At 53.2% G+C, this 27,528-nt stretch overlaps 1 protein-coding gene across 4 annotated transcripts; it reads left to right on the forward strand.

Moving 5' to 3' along the window:
- The first annotated feature begins 1,054 nt into the window (after window positions 1-1,054).
- Window positions 1,055-27,421, forward strand: FMNL1 (formin like 1). Of its 4 annotated transcripts, XM_080923305.1 has the most exons (28): window positions 1,055-1,340; window positions 9,103-9,186; window positions 10,679-10,792; window positions 11,443-11,516; window positions 11,802-11,885; window positions 12,332-12,457; window positions 12,710-12,727; window positions 15,203-15,311; window positions 16,021-16,097; window positions 16,226-16,319; window positions 18,896-18,970; window positions 19,249-19,359; window positions 20,772-20,921; window positions 21,443-21,544; window positions 21,715-21,967; window positions 22,188-22,472; window positions 22,672-22,796; window positions 23,371-23,573; window positions 23,992-24,226; window positions 24,351-24,419; window positions 24,978-25,058; window positions 25,140-25,269; window positions 25,405-25,568; window positions 25,787-25,888; window positions 26,011-26,091; window positions 26,338-26,458; window positions 26,747-26,845; window positions 27,073-27,188. In XM_080923305.1, exons 1-27 carry the CDS (start codon window positions 1,212-1,214, stop codon window positions 26,836-26,838), a joined length of 3,288 nt encoding a protein of 1,095 aa, XP_080779431.1. In that variant the 5' UTR covers window positions 1,055-1,211; the 3' UTR covers window positions 26,839-26,845; window positions 27,073-27,188. The 4 variants fall into 4 exon arrangements, with proteins under 4 accessions (XP_080779431.1, XP_080779430.1, XP_080779433.1 ...); XM_080923304.1 differs by lacking the exon at window positions 26,747-26,845 and having other exon boundaries at window positions 27,073-27,421; XM_080923307.1 differs by lacking the exon at window positions 12,710-12,727.
- The last annotated feature ends 107 nt before the right edge of the window (window positions 27,422-27,528 follow it).

The raw sequence follows: 27,528 nt of genomic DNA on the forward strand, positions 1-27,528 counted from the left end.
TTGCTACTCCATCCCTCGTTTCCCCATTACTGAAATACCTACCTTTGCTGGTCACTGTCATAGAAATCTTTCTGTAACTATCAGATAGCCAAGACTGTCATTCTTCAGTGAGAGAGGCCAGCCTAAGTCCCACATGGTGACAGCGTCAAGATTTTCCTCTCCTCTGAGGTGCCTGTTCCTCCCCCAGCCTAGCAGCTGCCTTTAATCCTTCTTAGTGCCCTACTTCTCCTTGGCACCACCACAGTGGTCCCCAGGTTCTCCAGCCTCATTTTCCCATGTGTGCCCGGAGTCGAAAGCTACTGAAGATGCTGGTACAGCCACAGCTGGTCATGTCTCAATTGACCTAGGTCTGTGTCCTCCAACCTGTTTGCAGATGGTTCCCTCTGGTCCTCAGATCATCTCTGGGCCCAACGGAGGAGAGACACAGAGGTGGGGGGCCTGGAAGGGGGCTTCCACCTTTTTAGTTGGGGACCCCAGAGGGGGACCCCCAACAGTAATTACACCCCACTACCGCACCTCAGCGCCGCCTTAGGTTTCCAAGGCGCGCGCGCACTGGTTGGACAATCTTCCACCCGGGGGTCTGCCTCCTCCAGGCTCGGGCCTAGAGACCCCCTAACTGCCGGATTCAGGGAGGAGAACTGCGGTTCTAGGACCCGGAGGCGCCGGGCGAGCTTGCCGCCGTGTTCTCGGCCTCGCCTGGGTCGGCTCCCGGGCTCTGGCAGGTGCATCGGCCGCTGGTCCCTCCGCCGCAGGTGCACTGCCGGGCAGCCCCCGGCCGGCGCGTCATGGCTGTGGAGGACCCCCGGCCGGCGCCCGCGCCCGCCCCCTCCCTGCAGCCCGCCCCCCTGGGGCCGGGTGCGCGGCGGAGAACTGCGGTTTGCGCGCACCGGGAGCGGCAGCAGAAGTTCGAAAATCGCCGAGGGGGGAGCCCGCGCCGCAGCTTCCTGCCCCCGGCCCAGCCCTCTGGCCCCGGCAGCCTGCAGCCCGACTTCCTCCCCGAGCCTCGCTCGCCGCCCGCTCCCTCGGACCGGGCCGCCGCGATGGGACGCCGCGCCCCGGCCCCTGCACGCTGCTGAGCCCAGAGCCGCCAAGCCCAGCCCTGCCATCCAGTGCTGCCCTTTACTCCCCGGCTCCCGAACCTGGTCCGCGACCCCCAGGGAAAACTGGATCTCAGAGGCTGGAGGCGCCTGGCCGGCTGGGTGGGGACCACCATGGGCAACGCGGCTGGCAGCGCCGAGCAGCCGGCGGGCCCCACCGCGTCGCCCCCGAAGCAGCCAGCGGTCCCCAAGCAACCGATGCCGGCGGCCGGGGAGCTGGAGGAGAGGTTCACGCGGGTCTTGGTGAGTGTGACCTGGTGCGCACCAGGAGCCAGGAATGACAGCGGCTCCGCATGCGTCCCTGTCCCCGCCTCTTGGGACTCAGGTGCCGCTTGGAGATCTCCAGTCCACCTGCTGTCTCTACAGGGGGTGGGAGTGACTGTCATCTTTCAGAGTGACTTAGCACTCCCCCCTCAAGAAACTTTCTTCAGCCCCCATCCAGCAATCTTTCTTAAGAGACTTCCCCCACCCCCACCCCCTTCCTACCTCCTAGGTCTAAAGGTGTCAAAAACCTCTCATGAGGTTGGGTTCAAAACGTGCCCGGGGTGGGAGGGGGCTGGCACCCACTTTTCCACTGCACAGGCCCAGCGGCTGGGTGCAGGTCTGGAGTGTCTGCCCTTCTGTGTCTCAGGGTCAAAGAGGAAAGGGGTTATAATTTAACCTTCTGGAAACCGTAGAACTCGTGGAATCTTTAGTCCTGGAGTTGTTCTAGGGTCTGGCGTAGGAGTTGGACTCTTAGACCCTCCGCTCCTATTTATCGTCCCCACCATGGCCCCAGAATGCAGTCCCTCATCAATGGACCACCCCCAACCACAGAGAGGAGTAAGCTTAGGAAGGGTGGGGTCAGGGTGGGGTCAGGGTGGGTTGGTCATTCTGGCTTGGAGTGGAACAAAAATCTGGAAGGCTCCCTTCCCTCTTGGCTGTCACTTGCTAGGGAAACTGGGGCAGGCAAGGGTGGGATAGGATGGGGAAAAGCTGAAGTCTAGGCCTCTGGGGAGGGAGCCATCAACTCAGGGTTAGCATGGAGCAGTTCAAGTGTTCTGACAGGGTGGGCTGTGCAGTCCCTAAGAAGGGTGGGAGGCAGAAGTAGGGAAGGGGAAAGGCCAGTGTTTTTCACTTCCCTCTCTCTGCCAGCACTGTTTCTGTAGATGGTTGCCCTGTGGCCTGTGTGCTGTTAGCTATCCCTGGCTGGACACTGGGCGGCAGTGGGGAAGGCTGGGCTGTTTCCTAGAGGTCTTTCTGTCTCAGCAGGCTGGTGTTGCAGCTCTGAAGATGAGAACACAGGGAAGGCTCACTCTGTCCACAACACCTCCTAGATGGCATTTCTCTTTTCTGACTAAGGAGTCATTAGGCCTGACTTGCTAGATCCTCTGCATGGTCCCAAAGGGGCAACAGTTCCTGAGAATTCTGGCTCCAGAAGGACAGGAGGAGCTTGGGGAACCTCTGAGATGGGGTGGGGTCTCTCCTTGTGAAGGCACAGGTGCTCAACTCCAGGATGAATAGGGACTCTGAGGGACATTTGACACTAGGCTAGCCTTGGACTTCCCTGCCTCTCATCCTGCCCCTAACTCCCTCTTCCACCAACTCCAGACCTTGGCCAAGCTCAGTTGAGCTGAGCAAGTGGGGAAGGGGGTCATATAAGGAGCCTGGGTGAATGGCGGGTTCAGCCTGTCAGGGGGGCCATGTATCCGTCTTTCCCTTCATGTCTGAGTATGGGTTAGGGATAGTTCTGGGCCAGTCAGTTTGGTCCTGTACACTAATGGGAAGGAGCCGTGTGAATAATTCAGACCAGTGGAAATTCCAAAAGTCAAGTGGAGGGCTTGATTGCTCTGGGTGGCCTTGAGGCTATAGTGATAAGTTGGCTAGGACATGCTGCTGGAACCCCTGAGGGCCAGGCCATGTGGGAAAGGCCAGAGTGCACCTTCCAGAATGTCTTGGTGGCTTAATGGAAGTCTAGGGTAGCGGTACCCACAGGGTTACCCACCCATCCCTTTCAGGTCCCCTAGAACTCAATGCTGCCCTTAACCCAAACCCATCTTCAGGTCAGGTGGTTGAGAACTGGCTTTTCTTGTTCTGTCACCATTAGGGTCATGAGCCCCACCTGGATTAAGGGCCCAGAGGCTACCCAGGCCTAAAGATTTGGTGAAATCAGGAGTCTTAATAGTGGGTGTGGCTCCATCTGACTCGACTCCTGGGGTCATGCTCAGTCTTTAGGGACTGTCTAACATGAAATGAACCTGAAGTTGTTGTGGCGGCCCCACCCTGTGGATTTCCCAGTGTTAATAGGGGAACACAGGTCTCCAGTCACATGGCCCTGGGAACCTGTCATTTCGAGCTTAACCTCTTCATCTTGGGGTAGGGAGTAGGATTCCCAACTCCCCAAACTTCCTCTTCTTATCTCTGGTGCTCTTCTTATGATTTGGGGTGCTTCCACCAGCCAGGCAAGGGGAGCAAAGAGACGTTTTCCCCACGAAGGGTAGATGATGAGATGCTACCTTTCCAAGGAAGCTATGAGAAAGCGGGGTGGGGGGAGCACCCTGCTTAAAATGGGGTTGGGAAGAAAGAGCAGGTTGAGCCAGGGTTGTGACTGCTGCCTTAGCAACCGTGGAGGAGCGATGGCTGCCCCATTACACAGGCCTGCTGTGGTGGTAGAAACACAGCAGCCAGCCAGGCTCCCAGCTCTCGCCTCTCCTACGCCCATGCCCAAGGCTGGGTGTCTTCCAACACTTCCCTGTCTCCTCTAAGAGGCATGCAGAGCAAAGGTTTGAGATGGCAAGCCACCCTGTCCAGGACTGGCAGGAGTGCTATTGTATGAGGCTGGCCACAGGGCCCATGCTAAGGAATAAGGGAGAGCACCTAAGGATGTCTCTGCTGAGCAATACTGTATTCAGGTAGGGCTGGGTGAGGGTCCAGCTCGCTGGGGGAAGGAGGCTCTTACTTATGTCTAGGATGTGGGCACTTTATCAGGTAGCTCGGGGCAGTCGGGACAGCTCCCTGCAGAATTATAGGTGATGAAGACTGGTGATGAGATGCAGGTTGGACATCTCTGCTTTGCTAGGCAGTGACAAAGGTCTAAACACTAAAGTCCCTTAGTGTTTGGGGTGTTACTCAGTCCCCGTGGACTGTCCCTATAGTGGATCTCACTGGGGTGTGGCCCTGTGGTTAGAGGTCGGGTTGGGCAGAGGCCATGGCTGACATTCCCAGCAGGCACAGCTAGCCCATGCTGACCCGAAAGGCAGGGCAGTGGGCATGATTCACAATGGCATCTGGGGTCAGTTGGCAAAGGGCTGGAGGAGAGGAGCAGGAGCAGGTGTTTGCCCTTGGGGCCACCTCTGCATTTTTCTTGAGAGTTCAAGATTCTGAAAGGTGGCTTGGTTGTCCCTGCCTTTGAAGGAGGTGGAGTTGGGAACCATGGCAGCTTGGCAGATGACTTTCATCCTTGGTGTTTGATTCGTGTGTGTGTGTGTGTGTGTGTGTGTGTGTGTGTGTGTGAGACCTTGGGCAACTTCACATCATTGAGTTCCAGTTTTTCTTATGGGTTAAAAAAAAGAATAACAGGTACGTGTCGGCTTCCTAAGATTGCCAGATTGCCGAGGTAGAGGGCTCAGCACAGAGCCTACCAAGGAGCAAGTATCAGTAAACACTCAACACTCCCTACAGTGAGGGGAGCTGTCCTGGAGCCCTGAGCCCCTCCCCCACCAGGGACATCCCAGGTTTCCATGTATTACTGAGTCACCTCCAGGTCTGGGGCTAGCATAGGCCAGGCGGCCCTCCTTGCCATTACACAGGTTAGAAGCAATGAGGCCCAGACTGAAAGCTGCCTGGCGGCCGGAAACCACGAGAGGGAGGGCCCAGCTCCCCTGCAGGGTGGAGTAGCCTGGTGCTAACCGTGGTAGCAGCCTCGGTGTGCACACGAGGAGGGGGTGGGAGGCCTCTACTTCCCTACATGCATAGAGTGCTGAAGGGGGGGGGTTCCCCTAGTGAGTAAGAACTCAGTGTGGGCAACAACAGGAAGTGTAGGGTACTGGGTGGCAGGAAGCTACTCTGGCTGTTCCTGGTTTCTCAGATGGGGGATTGGGGCTAGGGCTGTCTGCAGCCAGGACCCCAGTGCCCTTACTTTGGAGAGAAAGAAGAAAAAAAAAAACACAACAAAACCCTGTGTTTTAAAACCACATTGTTAGCTAGGTCTTGTTGGGCAAGTGACTTAATATCTCTGCCTCAGTTTCCCATCTGGACTGTGGGGTTGTAATAGTTATGGGTGTGCTGGTTGTTGATGTGTAAATGAGTTGGTAATAGGTGTATAATACTTAGAGGGAAAGGAGACCAGAGAAGAGTTAGGGATATTTATTACTATTATTGTTGGTGGTGGCACTCTCTTGCTGGATTATATGAACGGTAAGGTGTGGTGTTCTGGTTCCACTCTTTGACCTTGGTCCTCCTCTGGGGAACCTGGAGCTTAGATACGAGAAACTGGTCACTTTTGGGGTTCTCAGTCCCTGATGCAGGCTGGGTCACAGCCTAGCTTCCTCTAAGCCTGAGGCTGCTTGTCAGGGCTCCTGGAAGGCTGTATCCGGGATTTTAAGTGGTGGGTGCGTTTAATTGTTTCTGCATATGTGCAGACAGCTTGAATGTCAAGGTTGATACCTCACAGAGGTGGGGGAAGGACAGATGAGCCTCGGGATCTGGCCCTGTCATGCTAAGCTCTGGGGTTGCTGGATAGTGAAATTGGGGTCCATGTTCAGGAGCTTCCTGGACCTCAAGGGGCAGGGCCGTGGAGAAGGGGTAGAATGGTAGGCTGTGGCCCAGATTCTGTGAAAGCTGAAAGCGAAACTGCAGGGTGTGGCAGGGTCCAGATGTGGCCAGAGCCCTGGGTCTCCTGGGACAGAGTCTCAGAAATCAACAAGGCCCACGGTGCCAGGAGTTGCAGTCTCATAGTATGTCTGCAGCAGGGGTGGGGGTGGGTGGAGGAACCACAGCTGGGGTCTGTCTCTGCAGTCCCCGGAGGTCAGGGCCAGGAGAAAAGGTTGTCCCCGCACAGCCTAGTAGGAATATAAATGAAATCAATTCCATTTACTCATTTATTTTTGAGGGTTTCCAGACAGGGTTTCTCTTTGTAGCCCTGGCTGTCCTGGGACTTACTCTGTAGACCAGGCTGGACTTGAACTCAGAGATTTGACTGCCTCTGCCTCCCGGGTGCTGGGATTAAAGGCCTGTGCCACCTCCTTCCTGCTTTTATTTATTTGTGTACATTGTGTTACGGTGTGTCCTGTCTGGTCTTACTCAAGCTTGGATCTTCCTGTCTCTGCCTCCACAGTGCCTGACATCCAGTGTCAGCTCCTGTATGTCTTGGCCACACCCCATCTAATTAAGTCCATCTGCTTCCTCACCTGGCCTGAAGCAATGGAACAGTGAGGAAAGGGAATGCACCGGTTTGGCCAAACATCCCCCAGACCTTGAGGTCTTCTATGGACCCCTCCAGTTTCCTGTGCCCTACAGTTATGAGATGCTTCTTCCTAGTGATAGGACACCAGAGAATAGTATATCAAAATGTTGCTTTCTAATCTTCCCAGGCACTCTGGAAATGTGAGGCTGGGTTGTCCTGTGCCCATTTTATGGAGGAAGAAGCTGAGGCTGACAGGCCAAGAAGCTGTCAGATTAGGTGGGCCTGCCGTTTCTCCTCCATCCAATCAGGAGGCAGATGTACCAGTCAGGCATGTAGACTACCTATCCCTTCCTGTCCTATTTGGACAATGTCAGCCATCTTTTCTTTTAACCCAGTCCCTGCTCACCGGGCTACCATTTTGCTGAATGCCCCTGTAAGGGGTTTGGCTCCTGCCTTGAGGGTGGCCGTACCTCACCCTGAATGAGTGGCATTTGCTAGCCTGACTCCCGCTCCCTGGATACCCAGCTCCGTGGTGGGCACAACCACAGCCGGGGAGCAGCTGCTAATGAGTGTTCAGAGCTATTTCTGATTTCTGAGCCTAAATTTAGCTTGTCTGGCAGGCTGGCACGTGGGCCCGGGGCCTGAAAAGTCCCAGGTAGCTTAAGGGACAAGGGACACCCTGCCTTCTATCATTAATGAGACAGGTAGGTCAGTCCATCAGACAGTCTCATGTAGAGGTTGTCTGTCCCTAGCACTAACTCTGGCGTGGCCTGGAGGGATATGAACCAGTCAGCGCCCCCCTTCCTCTTACTGTCTTCATAAGGTAACCGTGGGCAGGTCACTGAGTTAAGTTGTGCCTGAGATAGGCGTAGTAACAGAGTCAGTGATGGTGGTCAGGACAGGAGGTCAGTGCCTGACATGAAATGCATGTAGGTGAGGCTGCTTGTTTAATATGAGCGTTGGGGACGTATTGAAATCAGGAAACTCCAGAGCAGGTTTCCTAGGTTAGTTGGGGCTCAGACATTTCTGGACAGAGATGCTGTCCCCTCTAAGGCTCAGATATGGGAGCTCAGCATCCTCCCCAGCCCCAGGGTCCTGCTAGGCCCAGCTACTACTTCCTTTTTCCCCTGGCCTTGCTGCACCTCAGCCCCCCTCCCCACTCCCAGATAGACAGAGAGGAAAAGTAGGTTCCTAGGCCCCCTGAAGCAGAGTAGGCCCCACCCATAGTCTCCAGACCCCTATTGGAAAGACTGTCAGGAAGCAGGAGCAGGCCTGGTATAGTTTCTTCAGTCCAGGCTCACTTTTGAAACGAGGACAGGAATGACGTACCTCCGGCCCGGCTGGCCTTGGAGTGTGGTGGGTGGGCAGTTTCACCTCACAAGTAGGGCCCCAGACAGAAAGCTTAGGCAATGGGGGCTGATAATACCCAGCTTCCTGTTCTCCGAGGATGAGTCAAGGCAGTGATTTTGGGGCGAGGTCTGGCCAGAGCCCCAGACCTAACCCTGCCACCCAAGAGAGGAAGCTAGCTGAAGAGTCTTGAGTGGGTGTGGCTCCCTCTCTGCTCCAGCCATGGCCTCTTTTCAGAGCCAGAGTCAGAGAGTGTCTAGCCTGATCTACCAGAGTGGGTGGCAGACAATTCCCAGGCCTTGGGCTGGGCTCCCTGGGGGGCTCCCATATCCATGGTGGAGACCCAGGCTAAACCGAACTCCATGGAGGCAGGAACTGGCATTGGGGGACTGATATTTAGTTAGGTCTTCATTAGACTTGAGGTTTCCTTGATTCAGGTAAACTGGCCTTGTTCTCTAGGTCTGTCAGGCAGACTTGCTAGGCCCCTGGGACACTAGAACCCTTCCTTCCAACAATATCCCCTTGAATCCACAGCCCTGACTGAGCTGTACATCTGACTTATGACAAGAATATGTGGTTGGGGGAAAGGCCTTGTGGGGAGTACTGCTGATTTCTCTCAGGTGTGTGAGGGAGAGTCCCAGCCTGGGCCACCAGTACCACAGGCCCAGTGTGTCCATTCTGTGACGGAATGACTTCCATCGTTCAAATCTCCCCACCCTGCAGCTGTGACATACCTATCTGGGACCCCCTGCTGGATGACACAGGGCTCTAAGCCCCTTAGCCTCCTAGTGACCTGGGCCTAGTCGGTGCATACAAGGTGCTTGGTGGGAATAAGACCCAGCAGCAGATTCCAGCTGGGCCTGCCTGGAGATGACTTCCCTGCTGGCTTCTCAATTGGATGGGGGTAGAGACCATGTCTCTCTCCTCAGCTTCAGTGGAGCCTAAAGGCTTTGGAGATCCCTGAGGAACACACATACTTGCCTCATACCAGATGTGCCAGGAGGAGATGTGTATGGTGGCAGGGCCCAGTCAGACTTGGATTCAGACCTTAGGTTCCTTTCCAGCTCTGGGACCCTGGGACCCTGGGATGTTGGGGAAGATGGCCCTATCTCTCTGGCCTTCGATTTTTCTCTCTGGATAACACTGATATCTGCCAGGGTGAGAAGACAACGCATCTTTGAGGGAGCACTACGGATTCCCTGAAGATGGCCGTTCTCTCCTTCTTGGTTGTGTTTGAACCCTGGGCTCAGGGGTCTTTGTCTTCCATCTCCCCAGAACTGTATGAACTTGCCTCCAGACAAGGTCCAGCTACTGAGTCAATACAACAATGAGAAGAAATGGGAGCTCATCTGTGACCAGGTGGGTGCCTGGAAGGCTCAACCACCCTTGCTTCTGCTTTGGGGGAGCCTTTTCTGAGGATGCAGGAGCTGTCAGGAGAGGGGCCTGCCTGCTGCCCAGGGGCTGATATTTACCTAGGTGGTTGGGGAACCACACAGGACTCTATATTCCCTTGACAAGCCTGATCAGAAACTGTAGGGGTCATTAAGGTGTGTCCTCGGCCGCTGGCAGTGACTGCCTTTGATATTCTACATTGCTGTGGCAGTGACTGCCTTTGATGCTCTGCATTGCTGGGGACCAAACCTAGGGCCTCATGCATGCTAAGCAAGCACTTTACCACTGAGCTACATCCATAACATTTGGGTTTTTGTTTTTGAAACACAGTCTTCCTATGCAGCTCAGGCTGGCCTCAAACTCACGATCCTTCTAGAAGCCCTAGCCTTCAGAGACATTACCATTATTCAGAGTTTCGGGTCTCCCTGCCCAGTGGCTTGTCTCTCCTACCCTGGGCTGAGAAAAAGAGGAAATATCCCTGCATTTAGCCAACTAGAGGAAGAGGAAGGAGCAGGTACCCTGTGTTTTTCTTCTGAGGTCAGAGGAGACACAGTCAGGCAGCCATCGCCAAGAGTAGTCAAGTCGGATGCTGTGTCAGCACTCGGGCCCAAGCCCTGGGTTCACTGAGTATCTCATCCCTCCAGCTGCTGGAGGCCCAGGTTACTCGCTCCCAGGGCAGAGGTGCAGTAGGGTGGTGGGCAGGCAAGATCATGAGGAGGAAGGGTAGGAGCTGCTTTCAAGCTGAGGCCTGGAGGCTGGGAGGTAGGGAGTTGGAGAGAGGAGCCCCTTGGCCTCTCTCAGAACCAGCAAACCCTTCCACTAATGGACTGGGATGTACCAGCTGGGTCTCCGTCTTGGTAATGCTGGGTGATGGCAGAGCTGGGAGCACTCTAAAAGCTCTGGAGCTGCACTTTGTGTCTCTCCTGAAGGGTTCTTCTGCCTGGCTCCTCAGAGGGTCGGAAAGACTGGCGAGTAGGGGGTAGAAGAGGGTGTCTGAGCACATCAGAGGGTCCTGGGCTGGAAAGGGTCGGAGCCCTGTGGTGGGATGTGCCTCTGCTGTGGTCCATAATTCTGTATGAGGACCTGGGACCGTGAAATCTAGGGAAAAAGCACACACAGGTACCTAGCTAAGCAGAGGGACAGGACTGTCTACCTGCCAGAGAGCTGCCCCCTGCCTGGACTTTCCACTTCAGTCCAGGAAGGGCAAAACAGGCCTGAATGAATAACCCAAGGCCTGGCCTGTGGCTGGACTGGTCTCCATTCCCCTGACCCCAGGAAAGACACACAGCAGGCACGGGGCTAAGGTCCCAAGTGTGTGCCTTTGGTATTTCAGAAGCAGTTTGCGATGGCCTGAACCTGTTCAAGAAACCTCAAGTCAGAGCTGAGAAGGGGTGTTGGGAGAAAAGTGGTCTTTGGGCAGCTGTGATGGGTTCTCTCTATACTCCGTTCATCTTCCCAGGAGCGGTTTCAAGTCAAGAATCCCCCTGCAGCCTACATCCAGAAGCTGAAGAGCTACCTAGATACCGGTGGGGTCAGCCGAAAGGTAGCAACTGATTGGATGTCCAACCTTGGGGTATATATCTCCTTTCCTATTCTCCCCCTTTGTGTCTTCCATATAACACAGACACACACACCATCTTACATGTGCATACACGGGCATTCCTGTGTGTATTTGTATTGTGTGTATACATATGTGCACTCTGTGTATTCATGCATAGACATGTGTACGGTAGGTTTGTATGCCATGGGATTCGTAGGTATATTTGTTCTTGTGTATCCCTGAGTCCATACATAGGAGAAAGGGAGGAAGAAAAAAATGGATATATGTGTGTGTATCCCACATCTAAACAAATGGGCATGTAGGTAGGCATCCCATGTGTACATATTTGGGGTCTCCTGTGTGGATATACATGCTTGTGTTCAATGTGTGCTTGCCCAGTATGTCTGTGTAGAGATGTGCTTGTGTGCATGGATCTCTGTATAGAGGTATGTCTGTGCCTCCTGTATCTTCAAACGTGTGGTGGGTTTACCCTCTGTGTTCGGGGAAGGCCTGTAGTATTCATTCTGTCGCACAGGTGTGTGGAGGTGGTGGGGGAGGCTAAACGTGAAAGGCCTTGAATGCATGCTGGGGGTGGATACTTCTGGCTGATGCCTCAGGACAGTGGGAGTCTGGGCTCCACCCACAGACTCCTTGTTTTTTTTTTTTTTTTTTTTGGCCCCCAGTTTAAGAGGAGAGTTCAGGAGTCCACACAGGTGCTGCGGGAGCTGGAGACTTCCCTGAGGACAAACCACATTGGGTAAGCTTAGGAAAACTCTGACTTTGGCAGCCTCTGGGGCTTTCCAGCCCCTCCATCACAGGCTGATGCTGTGGTCCAGGTGTTGCCTGGGCTAGATTTCCACACACAGCCCGGCTGTGGATCCTGCTTGGGCCCTCAGCATCCGTGATATCCCTGGGTCTCTCGAGGGTGGGGGATGGTGCTGTGCTCTAGGGCAAGGACACTCAAAGGCTTTTGCTTTGCCTGCTCATTGCTCACTTGGGCAGGATCCTTTCTAGATGTAACTCAGAGAACCTTGCTCTGCAGGTGGGTGCAGGAGTTCCTCAATGAAGAGAACCGGGGTCTGGATGTCCTGCTCGAGTACCTGGCCTTTGCCCAGTGCTCTGTTGCGTAAGCTCGCCCCAGCCCTCATGCTTCCTCTCAGGGTCCTGATCACACATTCCTGGGCCTCCGCTAGAACTGATCTCTTCCCCCGTCCCAGGACATCCGGATTTAGCCCTGGGCAATGGTGCTTCTGAAGGCCAGCTTTGCCCAGAAGTGGGACCTTCCTCCTTCACTGTGCTCACCATAGAGCTGTGGATGAGTTGGGCGTGGTACAGATCTCTGATCTCAGAATTTGGGAGGCTCTGTGAGTTCTGGTCAGCCCGATCTACATAGTGAGAGCCAATCTCAAGAAACAAACAAACCAGAAATGAGAGCCAAGGATAACCAAAAACTCCCCCTCCTACAGGGGATGGTTTCTCCTGCAGATCTGTCTCGCTCTGCCTGTCCCTCTGTCTCCTCTTTAAGTGTCCCTTGTAGTGGGTCCGTCCACACTCCTTGCGTCGCATCTCCAGGTATGACATGGAGAACACAGAAGCCGTGGCCTCTGGTGCGGAGAAGAGCAAGCCCCTGGAACAGTCTGTGGAAGACCTCAGCAAGGCGCCACCCTCATCTGTGCCCAAAAGTCGCCTGACCATCAAGTATGCAGGGCCCCAGGAGGGGGTGACGGGGAATGAAGAACAGAGACCCCCCCATTGCCACATCTAAACAGGGCCCTGAGGGTTGGTGGGAGGTGTAGTTCAGCATAGGGGAATCAGATGTGTTAAGTTTTTCAGGTGGAGAGACCAGAGGCTAGAATCCAAGGGGGACTGGAATAAGGAGGGGGTTGGGGGGGTTGGTAGGATCCCTTTTGTACCTCTCTAACCCCTTGTTTCTCCCCGTGCGGCCTCCAGGTGCCCCCCTTCTCCCCGGTACGTACATAGTAACCTGGGGGCAGGTGCATGCTGGGGGCAGATGCATGCTGGGTCCACTCTGGGTGGTGGGTTCAGCTTTGTGGATCGGTCTCCTCACCCTGACATATCTTGGATCTTGTTGGGATGCAGGGAAGGAGAAGGAGAGAACCTTGGAGCATCAGTTTCCTCTGTTGGGTCTGAGGGACCAAATACATGTTTATTTATTTGTTTGTGTAAATGTGTAGTATAGTGTATAGGCATGTGTGTGTGTGTGTGTGTGTGTGTGTGTGTGTGTGTGTGTGTATGTATGTGAATAGCTGACCCAGAAAAGCATAGCTTTTACTTGGGTGCTGAGGATTTGAACTCAGGTCTTCATGCTTACACAGAAAACGATCTTAAGAACTGGCCATCTCCACAGCCTCACACACACACACACAAGTATACATGTAAATATATATATTTACACACACACATACACACATATATGTATATGTGTATATGTTTGTGTGTGTGGTACTGGGACTTGAGTCTAGGGCTTCAGGCATTCTAGGCAAGTACTCTTCCACTGAGCTATGTCCTCTAGCCTGGAACAACTGTATATTAAGCCCCAAGACCTCACAATATGTCTCTTTCCTTCTTCATTCATTTATGTAGCAAACAGTTTTTTAGACAATTAAATAGCATATATTAGTGGCAAGTGCCCACAAGACAGATAAAAATCCGGTTCTTTGGGGCCTCAGTCTAGTGGGAAGATAATTTAGTGTGATAGATAATCACAGAGTTGTGACCTGGATCTCTGAGAAGGGAGGTGCCCACTTCTTGAGGCGGCGGGGTGGGGGGGGGAGAGGGAGTGGCCACTAGGAAGACTTCCCAGAGGAGGTGACACTGAAACTACGTCTGACAAGTGACAAGCTTGTGATAGGCAAGCAATGGGGACAAGGAGGAGCAGCATGAACAAAGACTGAGACATATTTGAGCAATCTAGAAAAGGCTGATGTGGCAATTGGCTGGGAGGGCTCAGTGGGAGAAGTGGTGCTGGCCAGTGTGGCGGGGCGAGTTACAGAACTGTCCAGAGGGTTGACATGTGGAAGAGATGGTTGGCAGCTCTCCAAAAATGAAAGCCTCAAGTAATTTTTTTGGGTGTGGCGCGGGGGGGGGGAGCAAGAATAATAGAATACTCAGTGGGCTCCTTACTAGGTGCCGGGCTGGAGTTTATTACGTAATCCCAACTAGCCTGTGATGAAGGTGTTCCTGAAGCTGAGGAAATGGCCCAGTCAGACTGTGTTTACCTTTGCAAGCATCCCTGCAGCCCTGTAGAAATCTGGCAAAGCTGCACGCACCTGGCTGCTCAGTGCTGGGAGATAGGAGAACCGTCAGTCTAGTGGGAAAAGCAAGTTCTGGCTTTCATGAGACCCTGTTTCGAAAACAAGTGAAGACGGATAAAGGAAGGTACATGCACACATGCACACTCATATGCACACACGAATGCACACACCACACACACAAACAACAAATAAGGTAAAAAGCTTCTGAAGAATGACACATGCATACACAGCCACACCCCTGCACACACATGAGATGTACACATGTAAACATACAAAGATGTTACTTATTAATGCTGGGTATGGTGATATTTGCCTGTAAAAGAGGCCAGCCTCGCTACATGAGATGTTGCCTCATTCTCCCTGACTCCCCCCAGTATGGAATTGATGTTGCTATTCACTTTACTAAAGTAACAAGCAGGAATGTTTCAAATGTAGGCACTTTGAGTTTAGTGGGCCTCTCAAGATGGAAGATGAGTCCAAGTGATTGTGAGCGCCACCTTGTGGCCATCTTACTGTTGTCTGGCTAGTTCCAAGCTTTGTTCATTTTAAGATTTACTTATTATATATAAGTACACTGTATCTGTCTTCAAACACACCAGAAGAGGGCATCATATCTCATTATAGATGGTTGTGAGCCACCATGTGGTTGCTGGGATTTGAACTCAGGACCTCTGGAAGAGCAGTCAGTGCTCTTAACCTCTGAGTCATCTCTCCAATCACCGGCTTTGTTCATCTTTATCCTTGGTGGTCTTTCCACTCACGAGTTCTCCTCCCTCCCTCTCTCCTTCTCTACTTTCTGTCTCCTTCCCTTCTTCCTTTCTTTTTTGAGAAAAAAACTCTCATGTAACTTAGGTCTCAAACTCCCTACTATGTAGCCAAGGCTGGTTTTGAGCTCCAGTCCTCTTGCCCTTACTTCCCAAATACTGGAATTAACAGGCATATGCTAGCGTGCCTGGCTCACAGAAGCCCTTTGAAAAACCAAGTAAGGGGCTTTACATCCTTGACCCACCCTCACCACCTCCTCCAGCATGCCCGCCCCTGGACAGGAGACAGCGGCTTAGAGTTCCAGATCTATCCCCCTCACTCCAAAAGGCATCTTACTGGAATGGAGAGCAGGAAGCTGGGAACTGGGGGGGTCTGACCCTGCTGCCTCTTCCACATTCCCCAGGCTGACCCCGGCCCACAGTAGGAAGACACTGAGGAATTCCCGAATTGTCAGCCAAAAGGACGATGTCCACGTATGCATCATGTGTCTGAGAGCCATCATGAACTACCAGGTCAGCTGGCAGGGCGGGACTGGGGCCTCAGGAGAAAGCTTGGCATCATGAGATCTGTAGTAGCTGCTGATATCCTAAGACCATGTGTCACTTTCACCTGGAACCCTACTAGCCTGGGGTCTGGGCTTTGGTGGGGGGTCACAAGCCTGGGGAATTTTGAGGGAAAGTCCAGTGTTTTATTACCTTCATGCCAGGTCTGCAGAAATGGCCTTGGGTGTGGTCAGGGGAGAGGGAAGCAAGGGCCTCAGACGGGATCAAGGAGGGCTGGGTAGTGACGTCCCTGAAAGAACAGGCTGTGCATCGGGAGTGACAGGTGCTAAGGCTCCACTTCTGTGCTTAACCGCCTCTGGAAACTCTCTTAGACTGTCATGGGGTTTTGATGCATGCGGTTTTCATTTTTTTTAAGTAACTCTATTTCATGGCTGTCCAGCATCCTAGATTACAACTTTGCATGTGTCCATATGTCAAAAGGTTGGACATGCCTGCCCAGTCTTGCTATGTCCAGGGTGTTTGATGCTGGTTTTTGAAATGAACTTGAAAAGGGGATAGGCTTGGGCCTTGGTTTCTTAAGAAGAGGTAGTGTCTGTACGGGAGAAGCTTCCTAAGCTTTGAGCGCTAGAGGCTAGAACAGCATAGCACAGACCATAGTGCAGGAGGTGCTGGCAGTTTTGGGGACCTGTGGAGGTGCTAACCTCTCCTCTCTCCCCAGTCTGGCTTCAGCCTTGTTATGAACCACCCAGCCTGTGTCAACGAGATTGCTCTGAGCCTTAACAACAAGAACCCCAGGTAGGGTCTATATTCCGAATTGGTTTTCTGCTTCTGTCCTTGCAAAAATTCTGCCCCCTATCCTCAGGCCTGCTGCCCAGACTCACCTCACCCCAGTTCCCCTGTCCTTCTCCTTCTCTTCTTCTCAGAACCAAGGCTCTGGTACTGGAGCTGCTGGCGGCCGTGTGTCTTGTACGGGGAGGACATGATATCATTCTTGCGGCCTTTGACAACTTCAAGGAGGTACTTGACTCCCCCTTCCCCCAAACCTACTGTCTATGTAGGACTGCTTGGAGTCTGGCTGCCAGAAACTGTGGCCTCTGATAGGGCATCTGGAGATACAGGGTGGGAGTTTGGGAAATACAGAGGATGCTGGGATGAGAAAATTCAGAAGGGAAGGTTTAGTCAGGCAGGGGCATAGTTCAACCCAGTGGCTCCAGCCTTCCTAAGGCTGTAACCCTTTAGTATAGTTCCTTATGTTGGGGTAACTCCCAAACATAAAGTTATTTTGTTGCTACTTCACAACTGTAATTTTGCTACTGTTGTGGATTGAGATGTTACAAGCTTACAAGAGGTTCATGCATGGTAACACTGTAAATAAGCTGGCTATGAGGCCTGGAAATATGGCTCAGCAGTTAAATGTGCTCCCTGGCTGACGGTGAGGATGAGTTCAGATCCAAGCACCTGTGTTATAAGCCAAGGTCTCTAGCCCAAGTCTGCAGGCAGAGGAAATTGGGGGTTCGCTGATGTTTGCTGATTTCCAGCCTAGCTGAGGAAATATGGCCCCCAGGTCCAAGGAGAGACGCTGCCTCATAGAAATAGGCAGAGTGATAGAGAGGGACACCCATGCCTTCTTCATCCAAAAAAAAAAAACAAATGTTTTAAGGCAAGGGTCTCACTTTGCAGCACTGGCTGGCCTGGAACTCAGTATACATGTGGACTATGCTGGCCATGAACTCAAAAGAGACCTACCTGCCTCTGCCTCGTGAGTGCTGGTATGAAAGATGTGCACCACCATGTCCAGTCAATCAAATGATCTTCAAAGCTGGAGCTGAGTCATGCAGCTTGGTACAGGCTTTAGGGAGGTAGAGCCAGGAGGACTGGAACTTCAAGGTCATCACTGGCTACAGAGTGAATTCAAGCTCAGCCTAAGCTACAAAACAAACAACAGAAGAAAAAAAAAACTTTGCCAAAGCAAAAAACCAACCCAGCACAGTCTGTCTCGAAGCTGGGGGCAGGGAGCTGGATATGTTCATTCATTCATTCTTTTATTAATGTTCACCGAGGGCTGATTATGTACCAGGTACAGAAGCAGGGCCATGAGGATACATTAGTGAGCAAAATAAATGACAAACCACTGGAGGGCTGGGACAGTAACACTCATGCAGTAAAATATTTGCTTTGCAAGCATGAGGGCCTGAGCCCATGAGCCCACATAAAAGAGCCAGGTTTGCCAGGCATGGTGGCACATACCTTTAATCCCAGCACTCTAGTGGCAGAGGCAGGTGGATCCTTATGAATACCACGTAGGCATGGCTACATAGTGGTGAAAACCAAGGGACTGGAGAGATGGCTCTGTGATTAAGTGCACTTGACCTTGCAGAGGACCCTGGTTTGTTTCCAGTGCCCACAAGACAACTCACAATGGTCCATAACTCCTTTTCCGGAGGATCTGATACACTTTTATGACCTCCGCAGGTACAGGTCACTTGCATATATACATGCATGCAAGCAAAAACACAGATGCCTAAAGTAAAATGATCCAGGTTTAGTGGCACGTGGTTTTAATTCTAGAGGCAGTGGCAGGCAGTTCTCTGGAGCTTGGTGACAGCCAGCCTAGCCTACTCTGTGGGCTCCAGGCCACCGAGAGGCCATCTCTGAAAACAAGGTGTGAAGCTGGAGATGAGGTTCTGTGGACCTGCTTTGGACTCTGGCACCTATACCAGGTGGCTCACAACCGCCTGTAGCATCAGTTCCAGGGGATCCATTGGTGCTCTTGGCTTTAGAGAGTGCCCACATGTACTTGTTTGTTTGTTTGTTTTTGAGACAGGACTTCTCTGTATAGCTCTGGCTGTCCTAAAACTTGTTCTGTAGACCAGGCTGGCCTCGAACTCACAGAGATCCTCCTGCCTTTGACTCCCAAGTGCTGAGATTGATTTTTAGCTTCCATACACATGCACATACATGCTGCATACATAGACACACATATGCACACGTGTATACTCACATGCATGTGCTCATAATGAAAAGGCAGAAAATAGCTAATAAATGAGCAACTTAGGTAGTATTAGAAAATGTTAAATGGCCGGGCATTGGTGGTGCACACCATTAGTCCCAGCACTCTGGAGGCAGAGGCAGGAGTATCTCCGTTAGTATGAAGCCAGCCTGGTCTACAGAGGAAATTTCAGGACAGCCAGGGATACACAGAGAAACCCAATCTTGAAAAAGAAAAACGAACAAAGCTAAATGTTATGGGGGGAGGGAACAGGGTTGCCACAGGAGAGGGAACTGGTTGTAGCGGAAGGCCTCACTGAGAAGATGAAACTTGCCCTGGCAAAGCTGTGAAGAAGCTGGGAGATTGGGTATGGTGGTTCTCTGTGCTAGCATATCAGGTGGTTAGAACACTGTGAATTCACCCAAACGCCAATACAGCCAGAGTAGGGTATGTGAAATTAAGAGGGAGTGGTGTTGGAGGCAGACAAGTGGCCAGGTATGGATTCAGTTGGAGAGGAACCTGTAGGGAGGGCACTGGACTGCATAGGGAAGCCGGCACAGGAGGTATGTGACCTTTCTCAGTGCTCGCCATTCTTCCCCTCCAGGTGTGCGGGGAGCAGCACCGCTTTGAAAAGCTAATGGAGTATTTCCGGAATGAAGACAGCAACATTGACTTCATGGTGAGCTTGGAGTCCTGGGGGCTAAGGATCAGCTGGGCCCCTATTGCATGCTGGGAGCAGAGTAGGACTCTGGGTAGCTTGGCTCAGCAAAATGACAACCGACTACTGATTGTCAGTGGGAAAGGGTGGATGTCAAAGGAGTGGGGACCAAGAGGACCTGGGTATTACAAGACTGAGTTAGTGGAATTCGAACTGTAGAAAGGGAGGGAGGCTCAAACAAGAAAGGCAGATATCCTGACATAGAATTCCTTAGATTTGCCTGTGTTCCTGGCCCCCAGGTGGCTTGCATGCAGTTCATCAACATTGTGGTACACTCGGTAGAGAACATGAACTTCCGTGTCTTCTTACAATATGAGTTCACTCACCTGGGTCTGGACCTGTACTTGGAGGTGAGCCCAATAGCCCACCCCTGTCCCCCCCCCCCAACTGAACAACCTACACACTGTGGGATATTTAGTATGTAGTTAGCAGGTCTTGAGTTTAAGCCCTGGCTCTGAGAGCCGGGCTTAGTGAACATACCAGTAATCATTTATCACTTGGGAAGTTACGGCAGGAAGAGCTCATGTTTAGGTTCACTGTCCCTCCACCCCAAACGATAAAACCCTACAAATAAACAGAATCCTACCTCTGTCACTTGCTAGCTGTGTGACCTTGTATGCATCTGTTCATCCTTCTGAGTCTATTTGCCTGTCAATCACAGAGGTGACAATGACTCCAAATGTGTAGAGGAGCCCCTGATACATGATGGATACTGTAACATCTGTCATCAAGATCCTGGAACAGACTCAGGTGGCTCTGTGTCTGACCCAGGAGCATCAGTCCAGCCAGATGCTATGACGTCAGCAGAGGATAGGGAACTCAGAGATGCTAGACGGAGTGGGGAGCTGGCTAAGGCTGGAGGGCTGGGTCTTGGGAACAGGGAACAGAGGAACCTGTGAGCAGAGAAATCACAGCGGCTGGTCTCGTTCTTCTGGGAGGCTTTCTAGAGGGGTGAGGCCTTTGGGGGCTGGGTTTCTGAGTTAGGGGTGGCTAACAGGGGGCAAGGCTGGATGAAGAATGTGCAGTCTGACAACTGATCCTTGGAAGGAGAGAGAAGCCAGATGCAAGGGTATATATACTGGCTGAGGATAGAGCTGGAGAGACTGTGTAGCAATTAAGAGCATCTATTCCTAGAGAGGACCTAGGACCCTCTTCCGTTCCCATCATCCATATCTGGTGACTCACAATCTCCTGTAACTCCAGTTCCAGGGGACCAGATGTCCTCTTCTGAACTCAGTGGTGCCCATAAACTCATACAGGGCCACACACACATGCATTAAAAAGCTGAAAAGTATATGACTTTTACAAGTGAGAAATGTTGCCAGGTGGTAGCGGTAAACATCTTTAATCCCAGCACCACAGAAGCAGAGGCAGGTGGATCTCTGTGAGTTTGAGGCCAGCTTGGTCTACAGAGTGAGTTTCAGGACAGCCAGAAGTACATAGTGAGACTCTTGACTGGAAACACACACACACGGGGGGGGGGGGGTGGAGGGGAGGGAGGGAGAATAAGGAAAGAAATGGCCAGAATGACTAAATCCATAGCAGTAGGAAGTAAGATTCATAGCGGCCAGGAGCTGGGGGAACCTAACTGGTCTAGGGTTTCCTTTATGGGTACTGAGTGTCTAGGAAAGAGGCAACACACCTTAACACAGTGAATTGTGTGGTGTGTCAATTATATCAGTCAACATAAAAATCAGAAGAGAGCTCAAGTACCTTCGTTCGGGTACCTCAGACCTCACATACTCCTGCTGTCTGGGGACAGAGGCTCCGGCTCACAGAGAGTGACAAGCTGCAGGTGCAGATCCAGGCGTACCTGGACAACGTTTTTGATGTGGGGACACTGCTGGAGGAGACAGAGACTAAGAATGCTGTGCTGGAACACATGGAGGAGCTGCAGGAGCAGGTGGCAATGGTGAGAGCTGTTCACAACCTAGTCTGTCACACAGTAGGCCCACAGGAAGGCTGTCCTGGGGTGGGCTCCTCTTGTTCAGCAAATACTGAATGGAAGGCAGAGTTCTGGGTGTGGACTGGGAGTGGCAGTCTGCCTGAGTTCGCCCTCAATCCAAATCCAGTGTCCTGTTGGTATCTTTCTCAATGAGTCTTTAGGGAGCGCCCACGCTGTGTGGGACTTGTGCGCAATACAGGCACCTTCTCCCTGAACAGATTCTAAATCCCGACTCCTGTGAGTTGGGTCCTGGGGTGCCTCTCGGCACAATCTTCTCCTCTACCACCTCTCTTCACACTAGTGCCTTGATTTCCCCTCCTAATTTATATGGGTTCAGGTGTTAGGCTCGGCCCACCCTTGGCACGCTAGGCCAAGCGGATGTGGGAGCCTCCCCCAGCCCTTCAGGCAGGCTTGCCTGATGCCGCCCCCTCACCGGCGGTGCCAGTGCCTGGCCGCGGGTGGTAGCTCACCATGTGCTGGTGCCACAGCTGACAGAACGGCTTCGGGACACAGAGAACGACTCCATGGCCAAGATCGCTGAACTGGAGAAGCAGTTAAGCCAGGCTCGCAAGGAATTGGAGACCCTGAGGGTAAGCTTTGGTGTGGGCTGAGGCAGGTTGGGACCGTGTGCCAGGCCAGGCATCCCAAGAAGTCTTCTCCGGTTTACATCCCAGTCCATCCCAGGAAAAGATTTGGGCGGGGGTTGCTGTATATAAGAAAGCTTGTAAGTGGGCACTAATCCTTTTCCCGGGGTTCACAGGAGCGCTTCAGCGAGTCGACTCCCATGGGCACTTCCAGACGAATCCCTGAACCTGAGAAAGTGCCTGCCCCTACTGTGGTGCGACCCTCAGCTCTAGAGCTGAAGGTGGAGGAGCTTGAGGAAAAGGGGTTAATCCGTATCTTGCGGGGGCCGGGGGATGTGGTCTCCATCGAGATCCTCCCTGGCGCTGCAGCGACACCAAGCGGCGACGACGCAACAGCTCCGAGGGTGTCCACTGATTCCCCTAGCACAGGTGCGCAGGAGCTTCGTGCTGGGGGAGAGAGACCAGGGCAGGGAAGGGTATCCTGGAGAAATACCTGGCTGTGAAAGATAAGGAGGTTAGGTTGTAGACGTGGCACAGGTACACGCAGGTGGGTTAAAATGGGTTCTGGATGCATGCATAGGAGAGGGAGGAGGCAAGGATCCCTCACCCCCACTCCGGGCAAGAAGTAACGGGCACCTCCCACCTGCAGGAGAGTCAGTTCCTGAAGCAGCATCATCACCGCCTCCGCCACCTCCGCCGCCTCCACTACCTAATCTCCAGTCCCAGCTGGAAGCCCTTCCCTCTGCACCCCCGCCAGCCCCGCCCCTCCCAGGCTGCGCTGAGCTGCCACCTGCACCGCCGTTGCCTGGAGACCTGCCTCCCCCACCTCCCCCACCCCCACTTGGTACTGATGGGCCAGTGCCACCGCCACCCCCACCACCTCCAGGAGGGCCCCCTGATATCCTTGGAGGACAAGGCCCAGAGATAGGCCCAGGTAAGTGGAGTGGACTCTCAGTCAGTCCTTTCGGGCTGGTGGGGGGGTGGCGGGGGGGGCGGGGAGGGAAGCAGAACAGGGCTCCTCCCGCTCTGTGTACTCCTTCAGGACCCTCTCCACCCGTTGCCTGTCTTGTTAGGCCTGGTTGGGTTAGTTCCCTTCAGTGTCTGCACTCCGGACTACTCCTTCTTGTTCCCAGGGGTGAAAGCCAAGAAACCCATCCAGACCAAGTTCCGGATGCCATTGCTTAACTGGGTGGCGCTGAAACCCAACCAGATCACAGGCACTGTCTTCACTGAGCTTAATGATGAGAAGGTGCTGCAGGTGAGTGGGCACCAGAGGGCTCCAGGGTAATGCTGGACATAGGGATGGTCATCTACTTCCTTTGGTCTATAGATGGGGATGAGGAAACCCAGGGAGTGTGTGGGCTTTAAGACAGACTTCCACTGGACCGAAAAAAACAGTGAGCTAGCTTGACTCGAAGCCATGACAGGAGAAGGCAGTATCGTGATTCCTGCAGGCTTTCCTCTGCCCCCGAAATGTGACCTCTCCTTTCTGCCTATTTCCCACAGACAACTAAGGCCCTGGGGCTTCTGTTTCCAGTTTCACTGTGGAATGGGTTCCCTGTCCTCTGGGCCATTGCTGGAGCTGTTTTCTCTTACTGCTTTGTTGGATACCCAGCAGTTCTGTTGGCTTTAATAGCCAGAAATGTGGGTCCTCGATGTCATTATCTCTGTCCCATCTTTCTGTGTCTCTCCTGTAATTTCCTGTCAAGGTTTGTGGTCCAGCAAGCTCACTGGGTTTTCTGTCCAGTTTCTGGGACGGCGATACTAACATCCCAGGAGTGTAGGCAGATCTCGGCTCCACTCAGACTGGCTTTCTCTCCTGGTACCCTTAGGAGCTAGACATGAATGACTTTGAGGAGCAGTTTAAGACAAAATCCCAAGGCCCCAGCCTGGACATCAGCGCTCTGAAGGGGAAGGCAGCCCACAAAGCCCCCACTAAGGCAACACTCATTGAAGCCAACCGGGCCAAGAATCTGGCTATCACCCTGCGCAAGGGCAACCTAGGAGCTGACAGAATCTGCCAGGCCATTGAGACGTGAGTACCTATGCCGGGTGTGGTCCAGTCTCCTCACTAGGTTACGATTGTCAGGCAGAGTATAAGGACCCCAGCAGTGGGACAAAACCCACCAAACCTCATATCAGTCCTGGTCAGAGAGAGCATTGTCTCAGTCTCAGACCTAGAAAACCGAGACTGTGCTTTGAGTCCATGCCCCGATTGAGAGACCTCCTCTCTTCCCGCTTCTGCCCAGCACGGGCACCCGAGCCGAAGGATTCATAGCAGTGCATCTGCCAGTGTTGTGTGACAGGACTGGGGCTTCTGGTGTCCCCGATTCCCATCTCTTGTTCTCTGAAGCTGTCTACAAATACTAGCTATTACAGATACTAGCTATCAAAGGTTGTTTATTCAGTCTGTAAGTGTGGAATGACCCCCACTCTCCCGTTTCCTCACACAGCTATGACCTACAGACTCTCAGCCTGGATTTCTTGGAGCTGTTGACCCGCTTCCTGCCCACAGACTACGAGCGCAGCCTCATAGCCCGCTTTGAGAAAGAACAGCGGCCGGTGGAGGAGCTGTCAGAGGAGGACCGCTTCATGCTGCGTTTCAGTCGCATCCAGAGACTTCCAGAGCGCATGAACACACTCACCTTCCTGGGCAACTTTCCGGACACGGCCCAGCTGCTCATGCCGGTACGGGCAGGACGGGCGGGCAGGGTGGTGTGGTGGAGTCTGGGCTGGTGGGTAGGGAGAAGGGCATCTTTGAGCTCAGCTTCCAAGGAGGCTCCAGCTTACCTCATTTTCATCCCACCCTTAGCAACTGAACGCCATCATCGCAGCCTCTATGTCTATCAGGTCTTCTGACAAGCTTCGCCAGATCCTAGAGGTGAGATTGCAGGGCAGAGGGTCGGGAGGCAGGCCTCCCCTTGCCTAGTTTAGGCAGCGTAAAACTGAGACTCGGGCCCTGCCCACCTGGGATAATGCAAAGGTAATATTCCCATTTCTCACACCATGCTCTGATAGACAAGCCAAGGTGGGAGGCGGGGATGGACAAAGGCAACAGCAGCCACGTCTGTGACCGAGCTCCTTCTCCAGGGCTCAGTCCCTCTGGGCATTTCTTCATGAGAGTGACTTGGGAAACCTGTTCAGTGGAATGTCTGCAGACAATAATACCCGGCTGTCAGGGGACTGAGGAAGGGATGTGGCAAGCCAGTTTGGGGTGGACTAACATCCGACTGGTGTTAATGGTGTGCACACGAGGTGTATGTTTACAGGTTTGCATGTGCCCTGGAACTGAAGGGCTTGTGCATTCGTGAGGGGCTAAGTGTGAAGGCTGGCTTCTGGTCACCTTCCTTCCTTCCTGGGAAGTATATATTCTTCCAGGTTTTTTTTTTTTTCTTCCTCCCATCCTGGATCTCATTGAGTCTTTCTCTGCCTCTCCCAGATTGTCCTGGCTTTTGGCAACTACATGAACAGTAGCAAGCGTGGGGCAGCTTATGGTTTCCGACTTCAGAGTCTGGATGCGGTGAGATGGGGGCAGCTCCTGGTTTAGGGCCGTCTGGGGGTCTGGTTGGTGGCCTGTGGCTTATAACAGATCCTTGTCCAGTTGTTGGAGATGAAGTCGACTGACCGGAAACAGACATTGCTGCATTACTTGGTGAAGGTCATAGCTGAGAAGTACCCACAGCTCACGGGCTTTCACAGCGACCTGCACTTCTTGGACAAGGCAGGCTCAGGTATGAGGTGCTGGGGTCTTGAGTGGGAGCAGGGAGCTTAGTTGTTGGGCCATTGATGTGGTTAGGAGGAAGCAAGGGGAACTCTAGGATATAACTGCATTCTGCCTTATCCCAACTCCGTGCCGTCCACCCCAGTGTCCCTGGACAGTGTGCTGGGAGACGTACGCTCCTTGCAGCGAGGCCTGGAGTTGACACAGAGAGAGTTTGTGCGGCAGGATGACTGTCTGGTGCTCAAGGAGTTCCTGAGGGCCAACTCTCCCACCATGGACAAGCTGCTGGCAGACAGCAAGACAGCTCAGGTAAGCCGGGAGAACACAGAACCAGGCACTGAAGACTTAGGGTAATGGTGGTTGGAGCAAAGACCTGGAGGGGTGTGGCCAACAGGCAGAACCCTGGGATGAAAAAACAGTAAGGGACCATCCTGTGTGGAAGAACAGAGATGTGGTTTCCCAAGGGGCACAGCATGCTCAGGCTCCAAGGGGCCCAAGCTAGCGGGGCTGATGGATTGTGCTTGCAGGAGGCCTACGAGTCTGTGGTGGAGTACTTTGGAGAGAATCCCAAGACCACATCCCCCTCCATGTTTTTTTCCCTCTTCAGTCGCTTCACCAAGGCCTACAAGGTACAAGTGTCTGATGGGTGGGGTGCGGGGCTCTGCAGCCTCTCCCCGAGGACAGCTTCTGTCCCTGGTAAGACAGGGAAGGAGGAGGGTTTTTCTCACCAAGACCTGCCTTGGGCCCTTAGAAAGCAGAACAGGAGGTGGAACAGTGGAAGAAGGAAGCGAGTGCAGATACCTCAGGCAGGGAAGAGCCTCCAGCACCCAAGGTAAGTAACTGTCCCCAGGCCCGGGACTGGGGTTCTGGAACTTGTAGCATCCTTTTCACCCTCTTGTCTCACTCCTACCCCTTGAGTGTTGAGACAGATTCTGCCCAAGGACAAGGACAGTGTCCCGGGAACTAGGGGAGGAAGCAGGTGTAGGTTCCTTCTGTCCTTGCTGTGAAGAACTACACAGATGTTCCCGAGTGGGTGGGGTGAGAAGGATCCTAAAGTTAGAGTTGTTCATCTCCTCAGTCTCCACCCAAGGCCAAGCGACAACAGATGGACCTCATCTCTGAGCTAAAACGGAAGCAGCAGAAAGAGCCACTAATCTATGAAAGTGACCGAGATGGGGCCATTGAAGACATCATCACAGGTGAGAACTTAGCTCTCGGTTCTGTCCCCAGGCTCTGCTATGTCCTCTTCCTGTCCTTCTCTCCACCCCGAGGGCTCTGCTGCCTCCTCCCATTCCCAGTCGCATTGTGCAGCCCAGGCTTGCCTGGAACTTACTGTGTAGATCAGGCTGGCCTCAAACTCAGAGATCCTCTTGCCTCTGCCCCCTGCAGAGCTGGGATCAAAGGCCTGGGCCACCTGCATCTCTTGCTATCTTTTCTGTTTTTCTTTTTCTTTTCTCTCTCTCTACCTTCTATCCCCAAAACCTTAGTGCTCAAGACAGTGCCCTTCACTGCCCGCACCGGCAAGCGGACATCCCGGCTCCTCTGTGAGGCCAGCCTGGGGGAGGAGATGACCCTCTAGCTCCCAGGTACCTAGATAACCTGGCCTGTGGTTCCAGTGCTGGTGAAACTCTGGGAATTTGGGGGAGCAGACATGCCTCCCCATCCTGGGCCACTGCATGCTGGGATGGTTTTAGAGGGTGATGTTTCCGGCTCTGGTAAATCAGTGTCCCCTTCCATGTGTACAAAATCAAGTCCTTAGAAAGATGAGCCTGTGCCCCGAAGCCAGGGCTAATGTGTCTCCTTTGGCTGCCAGATCTTCGGAACCAGCCCTACATTCGTGCAGACACAGGACGCCGAAGTGCTCGCCGGCGCCCCCCCGGACCCCCAGTGCCGGTCACTGCTGACCTCTCGCTGTAGCCACTGTTTCTGCTGTTGGGTTCTATAGGGCCGTAGTCAGGCTGGAGCTCAACGGTGGTGGTCCTTAGCTCGGCTGGGTCGGGCATCTGCTCCTTCTGCCGACTACTAAGAACACCCCCCTACCCCCATAAAGCTGGTCGAAGCACCCTCTCCCTCCAATAGCCATAATTAGCCTGAGGGGGAGCCTGGCCTGTTGGCCTGTAACTTATAAAGCGCACCTCGCTGCCGCCCTAGCTCGGACTCTCCTTGGACCTTATTTTTATACAAGATTAATAAAGATGTTTGCAAAAGACGCGCGTCCGCTCGGTGCCCGATCCCACCAAGCGCAGCCAACTTTCGCTCAGCAAACCGT

The sequence above is a fragment of the Micromys minutus genome (genome assembly GCF_963924665.1).
Source record: "Micromys minutus genome assembly, chromosome: 10".
Lineage (NCBI taxonomy): Eukaryota > Metazoa > Chordata > Mammalia > Rodentia > Muridae > Micromys > Micromys minutus.